Source organism: Trachemys scripta, chromosome 2, assembly GCF_013100865.1.
Source record: "Trachemys scripta elegans isolate TJP31775 chromosome 2, CAS_Tse_1.0, whole genome shotgun sequence".
NCBI classification, from domain to species: domain Eukaryota; kingdom Metazoa; phylum Chordata; order Testudines; family Emydidae; genus Trachemys; species Trachemys scripta.
Genome location: NC_048299.1, coordinates 176,313,988 through 176,330,805, shown reverse-complemented (window position 1 = coordinate 176,330,805; position 16,818 = coordinate 176,313,988). Strand labels below are relative to the sequence as shown.

The window sequence follows — 16,818 nt, the reverse complement described above, 5'->3', positions numbered from 1 at the left end:
TTCAATTAAAACTGTTTTTGCTGTTTGATATTAATATAATTCATTGCAAAATACATTTCTGCATGACTGACACAACGCACATGGAGGACAACATGCATTCCTGATTCAGCAATCATGGAATGGGCTGAAAATGGGGCAGAATTCCAGCCTTCTGGATTGTGATGCTGTGCATAAGAAAGGTGACCATTTATATCACTGTTGACCATAAGTCTTGCACAAAGTGTATCATATAAGGTGTCAATGGAAAAGTTACAATCTGTCAAATAGGATTATCCTGATTAAATCCACTTATGATCTTTGTATCCAAAATTACGAATACTGGTTATGTATTTGTATCTCCAATATGTGTATTGTTCCTGGGTGACACCCTCCAGATAGATTTACATCAGGGTTAGACAGCTATGTGTTGATGGCCCATTAAGGATACACAGCTCACAATGGGTCATTGAAGAAATTCATCCTGCCCAGTAAGCCTTTCCTGTGGACATCTTGGAAAAAATATGGCAAATAGCTGCATGAGTCAGCAAATCATGTGAGAACATGTGACTCCATCTTGGGACAGAAAATTTCCATGCACATGGCAAAGGATATAAAAGACACCTGAGACACCTCCATGTTGCCTCTTTCCTGCTCTAATTCCTTGGACTGTGGATTTATAACTAAAAGGAGTATCTTGAACTCTGGACTGAGGCCCTTCCAATCTTTTGGAAGTTACCAGAGAGACTTTTGCAAGCCAGCAATCTATTCCATCACTGCTACAAAATTGATATAAGGACTTTGCAATCGTTTGTATGTATATGATCTATTAACCTTTATAACTCTCTTTTCTTCTATTAATAAATCCTTAGTTCGTTTACTAAGGATTGACTAACAGCATGATATTTGGGTAGGATCTCAGATACATCCTGATCTGGGGTAAGTATCTGATCCTTTGGGATCAGTAAGAACCTCACATATGCTGAAATAGGTTTTCAGTAATCTCTTACTATATTAGACTTTGTTGTCTGGATGGGACCCAAGGACTGGAATGCCCAAAGGAGACTGTGTTTGGCTTCCGGTTAACCAGTGTGGTACTGCAGAAGCTTTTTTGTTACTGGCTTGGGGAATCTAATTATAGAGTAAACCACCAGCTTTGGGGATTGTCTGCCCTATTTCTTGGGGTCTGCCCTGAATGTGGCCTTCTCAGTGTGGCCCATCCAGGCATCTGGTCACAAGGATTTTCAAAAGAAATCAAGGAACTAGGTGCTCAACTCCCACTCAATCTCCAATCCTGCAAACATTTAGACATGGAAGTATTTCCACTGATTTTAATGGGACTACTCATGTGTGCAAAGTATTGCAGAATCAAGATGAGTACGGGAAGAGGGATACAATTAAATATATGTAATTTACGTACACTTGTTTATTATAAATAGATTGTGTCAATTATTTTTAATTCTGGTAAAGTTAATTTTTCCTTATTATTTACACTGTGATAGCGCCTAAGAACCACAGTCAAGGATCAGGGGCCCTCTGTTCTGGACACTGTTCTCATATGTCATTTTTAAAAATAGTATGTAAAATACATACTAAATGTATTGCTGTTTTGCTTTATTGTTTGACCTGAACTAAAACAACCAACAGATATTACCTAACCTAATTAAACCCTAGATTTTGTACATTTATTGAGCTCTTCTATGGAGGCATCTGTATTAGAAATATTATTTTTCCACTACTGAGGACAGGTTTCTAAATCCTATGAAGTAGGAGGTCTGCTATTTGTATGTGTTGAAAAAAAATTAATTTATTCTAAAACTTCTTACCTTAATTCCAAAGTTGTGCAGTTGTCTTGCAGCTGCTAATCCTGCTGGACCAGCCCCAACAATAATGACAGATTTCTTTTTTGTTTTAAAAAAAGAGAGAGAGAAGGAAAGTAGCAAATGTTCTTATAAAAGAAATCAGTCGATGCAAAACCAAAAATCAATCATTGCACATTATGGGTGACATCTGTGCTCCCACTGATTTCAGTGGTGTGGGATAAGACCTGTGTCCTCTAAAATAGTCAATGATAACTTTGAAAGGCATGATTTGTTAGGGTTCATTTAGAGTCCATGGAAGGCCAGTTACTGCTTTGGGGATACTAACTGGTTTATCTGAGGCCTTTAAAAGCAGATGTCTCAATTTACTTCGACTAAAACAGTGCTGATAAAAAGTCAAGCAAGTTAAATGACCTAGATCAAACGTACCATGTATCTTGTACGAATCTTTGGTCACAAAAGCCCTTAAATAATGAAAACTAGTTTAAAATACACACACACACTTTTCATTTACATGTAGCATAAAATTGTACTTGTCTGTATTTCTAGGAGATATGCCCTTACAGCACATATTCATTTTTGATCTACATTTCAGTGTTGTGTCACACAAATTGACAGTCATATACAAGTACCCATTGATCACAGTTCTTGAAGGGGGGAAATGGATCAGCGTCCATGTCACGCTCCCTGTCAGTACCTGGGCCGGGCCGGGAAAGCTAATGATCCAACCAGCAGACCAAATTCGGTGATGAATCCTGGTCATGTGCCACCTGAGGCATGTTGCGCATACACTAAGAAGAAGCCAGTTCTTGAAAGCCATGTTTTCTAGCCTGGGTAAACGGGGGTGAATTACTATGCTAGGACGTGGAGGAAAGCAGAGTGTATACCATGGGTTTATAAAACAGGTTACAACGTAGTTCATCCCTGTCTACAATGGCCACGGAAACGCGCCCACTGAAGTCAATGGGAGTTAACACTTTGCTAGCAAGAGCTAAGCTAGGTTTAAACATGATCCTTGTTAATATGGTTGGAATTACAGATTGAAACAAGAGACCAAACATGAAAACAGAAATTAAGCAGCAGCATATTCTATCTACTAATTAATATTATGGCTACCTACATTGTGGTATTCTTTGGGAAGAAGATGTTGGTCAGGACTGACTGACAAAATCCCTGTATTAATCAGCCCTTTTCTTGCCATAAAATAAAGTATCCTCTCCATCTCTTGGACACAGCGAATACGCACAAGCCCCCGCACAATGATGCGATGAGTACATTTGTGAGGGGTAAGAGCTTCCTGCATTTTGGGAAACAAAAATAAATAAAAACATGTTCATACAAAGTGTTCCATGCTTTCCCAGGCTTAAAACATATTTCAACTGTAATTCAGATGCTGAAGTCTAACCTCTAATCAAACAGGTTTCTAAGAGAGATTAACAAAGAGTAAAGTTCAATTTTGTATGCAAGCCAACTGCAGGAAGAGAATCTCTAGACCATTTGATTCTTCCAATTCTCCCATAACCAAACAGAGCGAATTAACACAGAACAAATGAGATAAGAGTACAATGGACCTCAGCTACATCCATGATGCCTGTCAAGTACATTTAGATATCGCAGCGATGCTAGATATTCAAGCTTTTCCACTGAATGCCCTTGGATCCATCCAGTAGAGGCCTGTGCAAGTTGTACCCTACTCCAGCCAAAGTAAAAAGAGGCTCATATTCAAAAATCTTGTATTAAGAGACCTAAATCGAGAAGTCTTAGTTTTGAGAAAACCAATAGGGCTTCTGCTCTCATTTATATTCCTATAAATCAGGAGTAACTCCAGTGAAGATAACTGAGTTAAATCAGTACAAACAAAGAGAGACTCAAGCTCACAACCATGTCTGGGGTCACTTGTGCCCCTGCAGATACACTAGAAGGTGACTGGGAGACTCCTATTCTCTACATGGTGTTTGTGTTGCAAATAACATGGTCAATCTGGACTAAATTTCTAAAATGCTAGCTTTGATGTTCTACTTTTCCTCCTTAGTCATCCTCAGCTATAGTTTTGTCATGAGCCTGTTCTCATGCTTACCCAGGTATCAGTAGTTACCTAACATTCACATAAACAAAAAGTACTGAAGTGCTCTAAAAAGCCATTTAGAAATATTCTGAACTTTCCCTTTACCAAGCTTGTACAGGGCTTTCATCTTAAAGTTGGAATGTTTCAAAAACATTTGCAGATCACTTTAAAAGAAGTTTCTTGGCATTATTAAGTATAAGCAATTTTTTTGTTTAGTGCGGTTTTTTATTTATTTATTTACTTACAATTTTTTAAAGTGCAATTACTTTGTCTAATGAAGATTCTTCATAGAACACAGACTCCGTGAGGGCTCTTCTGCCCATACTTCTTGGAGGCAGTGCCTAAGAGCACATTATTTGTAAATATAAAAGTATACCATTAACTCTCAGCCTTGCTTACTTTGCAATTTGTGTACCACAAAGACAGGATGAGGTTTCTCAAAGCTAGGTACATGGTAGGATCTCGTGAATATTCTGGGAACTCATAGAGCTCATCTAATTCCATGACATCTGGTCTCACACAAAGTGCTTTACCACATTCATTGGGCTGGTAGAAGGGCTGGAAGTATCTGTTCATCCCTGAAATGGAATAAAGACAGGCCATGAATCAGTTGTACTCTGCTGTATCGACTAGTCCGTTCCTGGCCACTCTAAGATCATACACTGAGCATGCCCAATAACCATCCTCTGGGTGGTAATGAGGAAGTCCTCTGACAACTCTAAGGATTGTCTCAAGTTTTCACTGCTTTATTCCCTCCTCCACTCTCCAAGTCCTGCAATGCAGACATCATCCTTCCAGCTGAAGAGATCTGGACCTATCCAGGTTAGAGGGTTTTTTTGGCTTTCTGGGTAACACACCCAGATGGGACAAATGGATGCAGTAGAAGGAATCAAGACCAATAGATGTTCTAGTCTGACATTCATATAATTCTTTGTTCTCTCTGAAATAAAACATCACCTGGAAATGCAGAATACATTGAAGAAGAGTAAGTTGCTAGACAGTCTCTGACATCAGCCCCTGCCTGGGGCTGTAGCCCTTGGGCTTCGGCTTTGGTCCCCCTGCCTGGGGTGAGAGGGCTCGGGCCTTAGCCCCCTCACCCGGGGCGGCTTCAGGCTTTGGTCCCCCCTCCTGGGGTCCTGTAGTAATTTTTATTGTCAGAAGGGGGTCGCAGTACAATGAAGTTTGAGAATCCCTGAAACAGACACAGAAACTGCCCTTACCAGCTACATTAGGTGCACTCTTTATGTGCTCTAACTTCACAGGGTTGGATTCACCAAGTAATCGGTTAGTGCTGGTACAGGAGGGACTCATGCCTACGCAGTCTGGATAGTACGCAGAGAGCAAAGGAGCTGCCACACTGTCTTTAAGCAAAGGAGGGAGGATGAGCATGGAGTACCACCAATGGTCTGAAACCTCAGCAACTCTCTGGATGGAGGAGAGAAGGCAGAAGAGAACAAGCATCAATACTCTGAACACATTTTTCCATTTTACCCCTCAAAACTCAGATCTGAGAGCACTAAAAGCACCAGCCCCAGAGACAAGACAGTTTAAATCACACAGACATTTTTCTTCCCTTTCTCTCCCTCCTGTGCCTGACTTAGGCTGAACTGTTGCCATGTACAGCAGAAATGAAGCTGCCAAGAGTCACAAACACAGCATCCATTTTGCAAGCTAAAAAAAAATGAGAAATACTCATCCAGATTAGGCATTTTTAATTGTTTCTGATTCAAAACAGCTGAATTTAGCTATCTTAAGAGGCTTATGGCAATACATAATTGATCAGTTTCATTTACATTCTTCCCTCCCTGCGACAATGAACCTTGTCTTGCAGATCTATAGTTAAAATGCAAAACAAATACATATCAAAAAGCTTAAATATTTAGGCAAGCTCATACAAGTGTTAACAAGAATTAACCTAAACAAATTGTGTGGCATAAAGGAACTGTTCATACACTTGCCAACTTTGGTTTATTGCACATGATGTTTTGCAGAGAAACTGCAATGCACTGTCACCATGCCATTCATGATGGCATCCCATCTAACCAAAATCTAATGCCACACTTCAAAACAGTCAAACCTTTGTAATAATTGGGAAAAAATTACAGTTTATTTTTTCACATACTTAGGAAGACAGTTTACGAAATAGGACACCAGCCTGAAAGAAAATGGAGATCCCAAACCCCCCCCAGGGAATTTTCTGCCCAAATCTGGATGGTTAGTGCAGGCACTGTATGCCATTTTTGCCCAATCAGACCCTAGAATCAGGAGTAGGCCTAGAATCAGGGCCTTAAGTCAGAGACTATGAGAACCACATGAACATTTATACTAAGAGGGAAGAAAGATTAGAAGGTTGAAGGGCCAGCCCTTCCCCTTTATTAAAATAGATCCTGCTCCAGATGAGGCGTTCCTGAGGCTGAAACGCACACATGCCAAAAGACGATGCTGCAGTTGTGATCTCTGGCCAAGAAAGGGGAAAAAAACACCTACCCCATTCCTATGTTTTAATCACATTTTTACACTATACAGCAAATGAACAGCCATGTACAGGCAACTCACCAGATCCTCAGGCATGGAACACTGGTCCGAGCCCTCAATCTGAAAGAGAAATTTAACTATCTAAAGCCACACAAGAATATTACATAAAAGAAGCAATCAGACTCTGGTACAACTCCTTTAGATTTAAAAATGTATTTAAAAAAAAAAAAAAAAAAGAGAGAGTGTGCTCTATTTTAATCTTTCATAGCACAGATAATTACCATATGGTAGTATTTTAGGTTTTTTTTTTGTTTGTTTGTTTTGTTTTTTAAACAGTACATGATATTAAAAAATACTAAAAAGCCAAACACCACAGATAAAGTTCCTGCTGATTGAACTGAATGGCCTTGGCTATCTAATGATCTCACATTAACATATACATAGCTGGGGGGTTGAGTGGAAACAGAAAGGCATTTCGGCTTACACTGCATTTCAGTGCTCAGCAATCCAGATACTTGCCTCTTCACATATGCATATATCTGCAGCATTGTACAAACATTCAATAAAATCACTTCCTGTGCATGCACAGTATACTACTTTCATATGCATACTAAAGGCACCTGTCCTCAATGAGAACTATGTCAATAGCAAGTTAACTGTTTGTTTGAATAGCAATTTCAGAAATATCTAAAAGGGTCTCAGCAGGTGAAAAAAGTGTTTCATGTTAAAATTCCACAAAACAAAACAAAAAACAGCCAGATGTAATTTTATCAGATATTCCAGGAAGATTCCATGAGAAAATTCTCTTGACCAAAGAATTAAAGGGTGAACTACTGGCCCCACTGACATCAATAGCGCCAGAATTTCACCTTAAATGTTTGAAAGCAGACTCGCGACAAAAGTCCTTCCTCAACCATAACTGTAGTACTGCTAGTAAGATACTGCAATGACTTTTAGGAGTTTACTATCTTCCTACTATCGGGGGGGAGGGATAGCTCAGTGGTTTGAGCATTGGCCTGCTAAACCCAGGGTTGTGAGTTCAATCCTTGAGAGGGCCATTTAAGGATCTGGGACAAAAATCTGTCTGGGGATTGGTCCTGCTTTGAGTAGGGGGTTGGACTAGATGACCTCCTGAGGTCCCTTCCAACCCTGGTATTCTATTATTCTATTAAATCTGAATCCTTTCATTTCAGTTGTCAAGCTCAGATGCACATTAAAAAAAAAAACTAAAAAAAAGAGCCATTGGACATTTCAGATGTTTTGACTAGTAAAAAAAAAAAAAAATCAAACCGAAAAAGGATATTGGAAAGGCACATATATTTTGGAAGCAGCAACTTTTATGGAGACTGATCTCTTAGCATTTTGAAACATGATTTTACAACTAATTGCATGGGCGTTTCAACAAATGATGTTTTGGATATTGCACTTTCACTCTCATGAGGGAAACATTTAAATTGTTGTAGAATACAAACTATACAGCTCCTAAGATATTCAACTCATCATTCTAACAAATATAAATGTTAAAATAAAAAAATAAGCAAAGTTAATGACTATAACAAAAGAACCACCTTAGCTGCAGCTTAAGTAGGGACAAAGTGTTGCTGTTACCTTAGTAGAATTGTTCAGTTTCATACCACATCGGTACGTTTTTGCTATTTGCGATGTCAGTTGGATTTCCTTTGTCAGCTGACGCCATTTCCCACACTCTGGTTTTGTGCACTGCACCTAGAAGTAAAAAACAAACATGTTTTAACTTGAGCTTGATCTATAATCTGAGTCAATTACATGATGCAACAAACACCAGCAAAGGAACGTGATAGGAAATCTACTTTGGGACCAGAACTAATGGGTAGGTAAGAAGGAAGATGCGAGGGAGTTGTTAAATACATTATTCACATAAGGTGAAATTCATCCTCATGCAGAGGACCAGTACAAGGGTTATGCACAGTTTACGCCTACTTACTCCCTATGGGTTTATGCAGATGGCCAGGACACGGCCTATGAGCCACTAAGCCCAAAGGGTGTAAATAAGACTTAAGCTGCGCATAGACTTTGTGCTGGTCTTCTGCACGAGGATGAATTTCACTCATAGGACTTAATTCTATGATGTATTGAGCCACAATTCCCACTTATTTCATTGGGGTTTGAAAGTATGCAGTACGTCTCAGGATTAAATCTATATTGTCCATTGCTGCCTGAACTCTCCCTATCGTTCCACCCCCATCCAGTGAAAGTATACTCCCTTCCCATTCATTTTACTCACCCTCTGTTCCCTTATGGCTGGTTTTCTCCCTCTCTCTCCATTTTCCCTAGTGTTACCATCCTCTTCACCATCACCACCTGCCCACTCCTCACATCTGCTTCCATCTGAACTACATCCTAAATGCTTCCTGCTGCCTCCATAATTAGACTGAGAAATAGAGTATTGCAGAGAGAGCACTTAGCCAAGGATTGGGAAAGATTTCTGACAGTGGAGAAACTGATCAGGATTATTATCCGGAGTCTGCTTTATCCCGTCTTCCTGATACCAGAAATCCTCCTAGAGTCCCAGAGCAGAACCTGCTACTTGATCTACAAACAAACAAACAAACAAACAAACCCCACTATATTCCTTACCCAGTAAGGAAGCTGTTGATCAGCCATGAAAGCTTTAGGACTGGGCTCACTTTTACCATTACTGGTCCAAATCCTTTTCCAAGCAGTGTATTTCTCATAACCATCTTTATGACTAAGAAGAAAGTTAAAGTAAATGGCAAGCAGTTAGCAGGTGAGCTGGTCCAGTCTATTTTAAAGAACAATACTTATTCCAAAAAATCATGTTTAAAAAGAGAGAGACAGACAGACACACACACACAAGGCTGAGGATAGCACTTCTTTAAAGAAACAAATGTGATAGCAATCAGGGAAGTGTGTAGGCCTACATTTCCTTTCGATAATAAATACCGGGGCTAATATGCAAGGTCGAGGTGAACTACAGCTCAGCACATAACTGCCATGTTAGTCCTTCTAGTCAGTAAACTTTGAGAGTCAAATTATTTCACTGATTTGGGATACTCTGAATCTGAAAGGCACTTTGTAAAACCAAATTCCTACCACCCTCATTTGATTTACTCCAAGTGCACTTAAGTAAAAATTGGGCTTGCTTATAATTAGGCTTGGCAGAATTCAAGTCTTTTTTTTTTTTTGTAATTTTGACAAATAATATCAATGTTTATTAAGTACTTTTTTCTATTTGTATTAGTTTAAATTTTCACAGTTGTGGGAAATTATAGGAGGGTCCGACAATAATTAATTAATGCCAGCAGACACTGAGATTCAAAAAAGTTAAAGCTTTATAACTTGACAATTTGTGTTTTAACATCTCATGTCAAAATATACAAAGTAAATATCCTTTAAATCAAACTCTAACAAGTTCTCAAGCAGCATGTGTCTTACTTTGCCTATCTGTAAATTTTGATGCTCATTGACGGAAACAGTTTTTCATCGATTTGTGTGGGTATGGTGAAATTGATATTTACGAACATTTACCAATAAAAATCTAATTCTTCTAAGACTACAGTGTATCTTTAAAAATAAAGAAGTTTTTGAATTATTTTCCAAAAGAACAGCTTCACAACTCATTACTTGTTGGTTTTGTTCTGTTTATTTACACTCTTATCAAAAAGCCCTGAACATTTTTTTAACACGTCACAGAAGAACTGACATGCAGCTCAGATTGCCACTTTTTGGTTGATGGACGGCCCACACATCAGCTGCAGTTTGTGTAACTTACACTGAGCAGTCTCTAAGTCTCAAAGTCAGTAGAGAGGAGAAAGTTTAAAATATTTGTTTCAATAAATGAGACTTCACATTTTTAATATCCAGTCAATCTCTCCAGGACTTCTGTAAACAAGACATGGTCTCAGTAAGTATACCTTCGATAATAGTGATCAAAACACTCATTGCAGAAATGTTCCCCACAGGAGAGATGATACCATCTAGATGTGTAGCCATTTTTAGCACACCTAGGACACAAGAAAACATGTAGACTGCATTATGACACTTAAAAAAAAAATCCCATGGACTCGGCTTCATTTTAGAATTTAAAGAAATGTTAAGACCAGGGCATGGGAGAAGAGAGTTTGATACTCTGCTGTTTCTTTTTATGTTTGTACAGTGCTTTGCACAATGGGCACTGGTCTCTAAGCACTACAGTAACAAAAGTAGTAATAAAAATAATCATTAAAAAACAGTTTTAACTGTATCAAAGATCTCATATTTCATCGCGAGCAATACAAGATGCAAAGGTGGCAAAATGTATGTCATGTACAGTTTTATAACTGCTCTGAGATTGCAGCAGCTTCTCTTTAGTATGGTCAATTGGGCATGCCCTGAGCCAGATCTCAGAGGAAGTTACTGGATATTGATAATTATGACTCTTATTTATACTGTAGCAACACCCATTTACCTACACACAGGAAAACTCAGTCCCAGTCTCAAGGAGCTTACAATTAAAAAAAAAAAAAAAAAGCAAGCATGGGACATTTTCTTCTCAAAGCCCAAATTCATAGGTTGATTAAACCATAAATATAGAATGACTTGCTGCTAGGTCTAGGTATATGAAATATCTATTGTCCAATTATTTTCAATTATATAAAATTACTGACTTGGTTGCTATTTTAACCTAAAACAAAAAATCTATATAATTACACATTGCAAGTGTTCATTCTCTTTTATTGTCACATATATATAAGGATTACATTTATTTGACAAAGCAATTAATCCTGTACTCCTTATTCAAGCAACAATCCCAATAAAGTCAATTAAATATTCCTCTAAAATTAAAATTATGTGGTGGCAAAGCACAATGGTGTCTGAGCTGGCTAGCCATGAAATGGCCTAATTTCCAATAAGTGATCATATGGAAGTATTTTTAAAAAATAACACCAACAAAATAAGACTTAAAAATGATTAAAATGCCTTAATTGCCTCCTGAATACCAACATTTGAAATCACTTTCCATGGCTTCCTGGGTATCAAAAAGTCCTATATGCCACGTACTCAGTTGCCAAAACTTCCAGCTTTCCTGTGACAACTTTTATAATGCAGAAATTCCCTCTCAATATAAAACAATGCAATACATACACAATTTAAAACTTGGAGGCAGCATAAAATAATTGTATATCATGGTCAAATTAATAGCACAACATTATACTGGGAGGGGACATTGCCACATACATTTAGAGTAACATGGCTGCATATTATAAACCCTGCCGATATAGTAATGCTTTACTTCCGCATACCTCTAAATTCAGAATGTTAAAATAAAAAAGTACTCATATAAAAGCTGAACAGGAAGTTAGTCCTGAGTGAAAACAGGATGTTATTAAGAAAATAGTTTTGTAAGGCTTCGGAGCCAATCCCGCAGACTCAGCACATTAACGAGAGATTACAGAACACTGTAACAATACAGAAGTAGTATAGGATAGTATATGATGGTTTCATTTTGTGTTTTGATAGGGAAGCTCTTCTGTGTATGTTTCATAAATACGCCATTAATTCCACAAAAACAAAATTTGTTTTCTGGCACAACAGATATGCTGCATTGACAACGCTTATCTTTGAGAAACGTTATTGGCAAAACATTGCAAAAAGTCATCTGCAAGAGATGCTGTTTGTGATGATTCACAAGTACTATAACCAGCATTACACTAGTACCTCTCAGTTTTGCCTGTAGATTTAAGAGATTTTTGTCAAAAACATAGGTATGTAAGTACAGAAAGACAAACCTTTCAGCAGCACTTGCAAAGCAAACAGGACATGTTGCAGTGCACCCTGCTTTTTCACATTTTCTATATTTCTTCTCTGATGCGTCATCATCATCCTCTGCTGCTTCAGCTGCCTTCTTCTTCACCTAATAAAGCATAGTTAGAATTGAACTCTCATGGGATCTGTGACTGGAAATGACAATGGCGCCGAATTTTCTACAGTGCAACACCCAAAGGTTCCTTTGGTTCATAATTCAGAGCACAGCAATGACTGGCTAAAATAATATAAATCAGATCTTTGGAATCCATAGCAGCATGGGACAACTTGACAACTGTCAAGGAAGGTCACTTTTAAAGATCCAACAATCTTAGTAATGTCCATTTAAGTTAAAGGACTCTTGATTTAGTCTTTTAACTGACACTCTTAAAGAATTTATAAAGCAGGGCTTCCAGTTTAAATTAATGGATCCCAGTTTCTAGCACCATCACTCCAATCTCTCATTAAAATTCTGTTATTGCACAGAACCAATCAATGTTAATATACATTAATAAAGATATTGTCATCGGCTCCTAAAATTTATCAATTAATTTTTAAAACAACAAAACTCCAATACAGAACCATCCTCCTGGTCATTCTGGGCATTGTGTGTCCAATTTGTATGGTCTATCTAGGCCTCAATCCTGCCAACTACTCTGTATGGATGTACCCCAAAGACCCATTTACTTTATTTTCAAAATACAGCCAGTAATTATTCAAACAGTTTTACTACAAGTGGAAGAACTCCAAATGGTCTGACCCACCCCACCCCCATGGAGGTGGAGCCCATCAGGGCCTTTGCCTAAATTTACATCTCTGTCTTGTCCAATACTTTATAAGTGCCCCCTTCCTGTCTTTTTCTGGAGTTGTAAAATGCTCTCACCTTCTCTTCGGACAATTCCAAATACTTCTCCTCTGTTTGTGGTAACTGGGTGTAACCCTTTTGGACAGTACAGCGGAGTCCTTTTATAATAAATGTTTAAACAAATACATACTCCAATAATCATTTCTACGTAGCTTTAAATATATCATTTTTAACACTTAAGTACCTGTCTCCCAGAACTCCTCAAAGGAAGGTTATCTGGAGACTGGTCCAAAGAAGATGACTTTTTTTTTGTTCGTACCCTTCCAGTTGACATTGTCTTATAGGATCTGCAAAATGAAGTTAGAAGATTAAGTAAGTAATATTACAAAATGGTTTGGTTTGAGAGAGTGAACTAATTTGATATTACATGAACATTCACCACCACCACCACATTGGTCAGAGCTAGTTAGTTAAGCTACGTTCAGTCATATCCATTAATGAAAAAAGAAAAGAAAAAGTGGGTGGGCAGGAAAGAGGAACAGTAACTTTATTTTAAACTAAGCTCAATGTGAACATATAAGAGCTGATCCTCAAACAGTGTAATTCAGCAGAGGGATGGTCTTACTTAGGCATTACTTAATCCTACCTCAGCACAGGGGGATTGACTAGATGACCTGTTGAGGTCACTTCCAGCCCTTCATTTCTATAGTTGTATTGATTTCATTGGACTTAAGCTGATTTGCACCACCTGAAGACTTAGCTGATAATTATAGTTCAAAAAGTGAATACGCATAAGCTCATAATGCAAGCCATACACTGTTACTCTCAGCGACACTGGTCCTACCTATTGATTTATGGGGAGGGCTGAGGAATTTGGATTGTATAGCAACTTTTAACATAATGTATTTGAACTCTTATTTAATCTAAAGTCAAGGACAAATTAAACGTATTCCGAGACTTGCCCACCTTGCATACATATGAATGTACTTGTTCATTTGGAGTCTAGACAATTGTAGTTGCATTGTAATTATATGTAGTTATGATACTTCATAAGTTACCAGTAAATGTATTGTAGCATACATTATAAAAATAATAGTCTTAGTAACTTGAGGCTTCACTATAATTCTCCCTGATTAAATCTTTGATTGGAAGTGGGGAAGAAACCACCATTTATTGCACACGTTATAAGGTGAGCAGATCTTGGTGTATAAAAACATGCTGCAAAAGATTTAAAAATATGCTATGTCTTTCTCCAGTGAATGAAGTACAAACATGACAGAACACAGAAAAAGAAAAAGATACAAAGGGGAAGCGATACCACAGAAAGATATCTATATTAATCCACTGAACCGAGAACTCAGTCTGTATTATTGAGATATAAAAGTGACAATCAACTATAATCCTATGCAGTTCATAATACATATACTTGTGAGCCTTTCCAATAATCAATCACTGCCATTTCTACATCTACCCTTTTTATGTTATATCTTATTATGAGGCACTAATTGCCACTGAAATGCTCATAGCAATTTCCTTTTGGGAAGGCATTTAAGGCATAGGTATGTCTACACTGCCCATGTTACAGTGCTGCCGCTCTCCTGGCGATAAAAAAAAAAACAAAAACCGATTGGGGGTGGTAGCTTTATCGCTGGGTAAGCGCTGTGTATACTGGCGCTTTTCAGCCCTAAAACTTTTGTCACTCGGGGTGTGTTTTTTCACACCCCTGAACAACTAAAATTTTAGCACTGAAAGTAGCAGAATAGAAAGTTTAGTTAGACAACAGGAAGAGATAATAGGTGTTCATACAATGAGATTTCTTTATTACCAAGTGGACGTGATGTGATCAACTAAACCAACACAGTGACCTCACCCTGAGGTGAAAGGATTAGACTGAAGTGGGGGAAAAAAAATCACACTAAGCTATCTGTGTAAATGAAAACGGAAAGGGAACGGAGTTTAGACAAACCAACATATTACCCTCCTTTTGTTTATGTAGCTAACCTAATTAATTAGAATAAGATCAATAGAAGCATGGTGATCTGTAGTGTATTGAATAAAGGACAATGTCACCATACCACAGATGTACTGAACTGGGTAACATCTCACCTGCATATAGAAAAACACAGTCTGTATTGTATGAGGCTTTTCCTAGGGATGCACACACCTCTCTGTGACATGGTGCTATTTTTTCCTGCAACCTGCTTTCAGGAGTGGGGTGTAACTTGTATATCCTTTGTAAGTCTTACTTGGTAACAAAGTGTAATTCCTTAGCAGAGCAGCTTTTGCTGTACGTGGCTAGACATGTCTGTTTACAAACTATATTATCCAGAAGAAAAATTACCAATATATATTGAGTTTGGTGAACCTGACTTGAATTGGGTATTTGACTATTACCAGCTGGACAACTGCTGACTAGTGGACCAGAAGAGACAAAGAGAAAAGAAGGTAATTCTTTCTGTATACAGGGTCACAGACATGGAGAAGAAGGCTGCAGTTATCCTCTGCCATTTAGGGCACAGATAACCCTTCACACCTGAAGGGTACAAGGTCACTGTTACAGAATGGCTGGCATATTTATCTGTTTAGATGTATAGAGAACTTGCATTTCTGGTTAAACAGTCTGCTTATTGGATCCTGCCAGTGGTGAATTTTTTTTTTTTTTTAAGTGAGTAAACTATCCTAAACTCCTATTCCGCAATGAGAAGTGGGTAAACTCTGTTTACCCACATTTACCCTCAGCTACACTACTGGATCCTGGGAGGGATGGGGGGAGAATCCCCCACCCCCAAAAAAACAAAATCTTCATTTCCAGTAGCAAATTGTTCTATTAGTCTAAGCTAGACTTTACATGTATCTTATTATTATTAATAGTAGCTTTTTGACTGCTAAAGTAACCCTGAAAGGGAGACATTTATGATACATTAAGAATGTCACATGATGTGACAAAATGTGTTACATATTACTACATGGGAAAATATTTCAGAGTTTAAACATACAGTGACAACTAAGTCATCTGAATGACATTAATATGGTAAGATTTTGGATAATCAAAAATTTTATATACATGTACATATTTAAATGTATCCATTTTAAAATAAACTATTTAGGAAAAACATTCAAATGGAGTTTTAACTAAAACATGTCAACAAAACCATTTGACAGAATATTTCAACCCATTAACCATAAAATGGTAAAAATCACATAAAATTAGCATATTTAACATTTTATGTCATTATCTGCAAGTACCTTGCAAGAAAAGTCCCCTTTTAGACACAGGACAACATAAGCAGCTGTAAGGCAATGTGTCAAGGGTCACCACCGCAGCTGGGGATAGCCAGGTTGAGGTTCCTCTTCTAAATCTTGGGGTCCCGCAGGCTCCAAAAGAATCCCGAAGCTACAGAGCACCGGTGGGAACTGCAAGAAGAGAAATCTATCTATTCTCTGCAGGAGCTGGTTTCTGCTCACCTTGGATCCAAATCACCCAGGAGCTGGATATTAAACTAATGTGTCCAAAGCACTTCCAACCAGAGCTGCAATAAAGAGAAACTATGGTAAGGTCAAGCGATAGACTCTCCCTGGAAATAATCCCTGCTGCACTCTGGAGACAAACCCGCGGACACCTGCTCACCCCTAGCGCGGTGCTCCCACGCAGACACTCCCTACTCCCCGCAGAGACACTCTTTCCCACGGCCTGCCAGGTAGGAAGACACCAGACTCTCGATACACCCCTCTCCTTACCCTCCCCCCCCACCACCATATAAAAATCCCAGAGATCCTACCCCCAAAATAACCCCCCGGGAGCCCCAAATCCCTGATTCCAAGAGCGCGCCTAAGCTCCCACACCCACAGACCCTCCCCCCAAAGGAAAAGATTCGTTAGGGACCCCGCAAAAG

The 16,818-nt window shown here is 38.4% G+C and overlaps 1 protein-coding gene across 2 annotated transcripts in view; it reads right to left on the bottom strand.

The window, feature by feature from the left end:
* The window catches only part of KDM1B (lysine demethylase 1B), a 36,000-nt gene that overhangs the window by 18,871 nt on the left and 311 nt on the right, over nt 1-16,818 (bottom strand). Inside the window, exons 2-12 of one of the 2 annotated variants that reach the window (XM_034762388.1) lie at nt 16,172-16,455; nt 13,170-13,272; nt 12,105-12,229; nt 10,251-10,340; nt 8,953-9,064; nt 7,945-8,061; nt 6,418-6,456; nt 5,082-5,286; nt 4,261-4,439; nt 2,917-3,093; nt 1,803-1,877 (exon numbers count right to left, since the gene is read on the bottom strand). In XM_034762388.1, the coding sequence (XP_034618279.1) occupies nt 1,803-1,877; nt 2,917-3,093; nt 4,261-4,439; nt 5,082-5,286; nt 6,418-6,456; nt 7,945-8,061; nt 8,953-9,064; nt 10,251-10,340; nt 12,105-12,229; nt 13,170-13,259 (1,209 nt within the window). In that variant the 5' untranslated portion in view covers nt 13,260-13,272; nt 16,172-16,455. The remainder of the gene's footprint in view (nt 1-1,802; nt 1,878-2,916; nt 3,094-4,260; nt 4,440-5,081; nt 5,287-6,417; nt 6,457-7,944; nt 8,062-8,952; nt 9,065-10,250; nt 10,341-12,104; nt 12,230-13,169; nt 13,273-16,171; nt 16,456-16,818) is intronic. The other variant, XM_034762389.1, reaches the window with a different exon arrangement.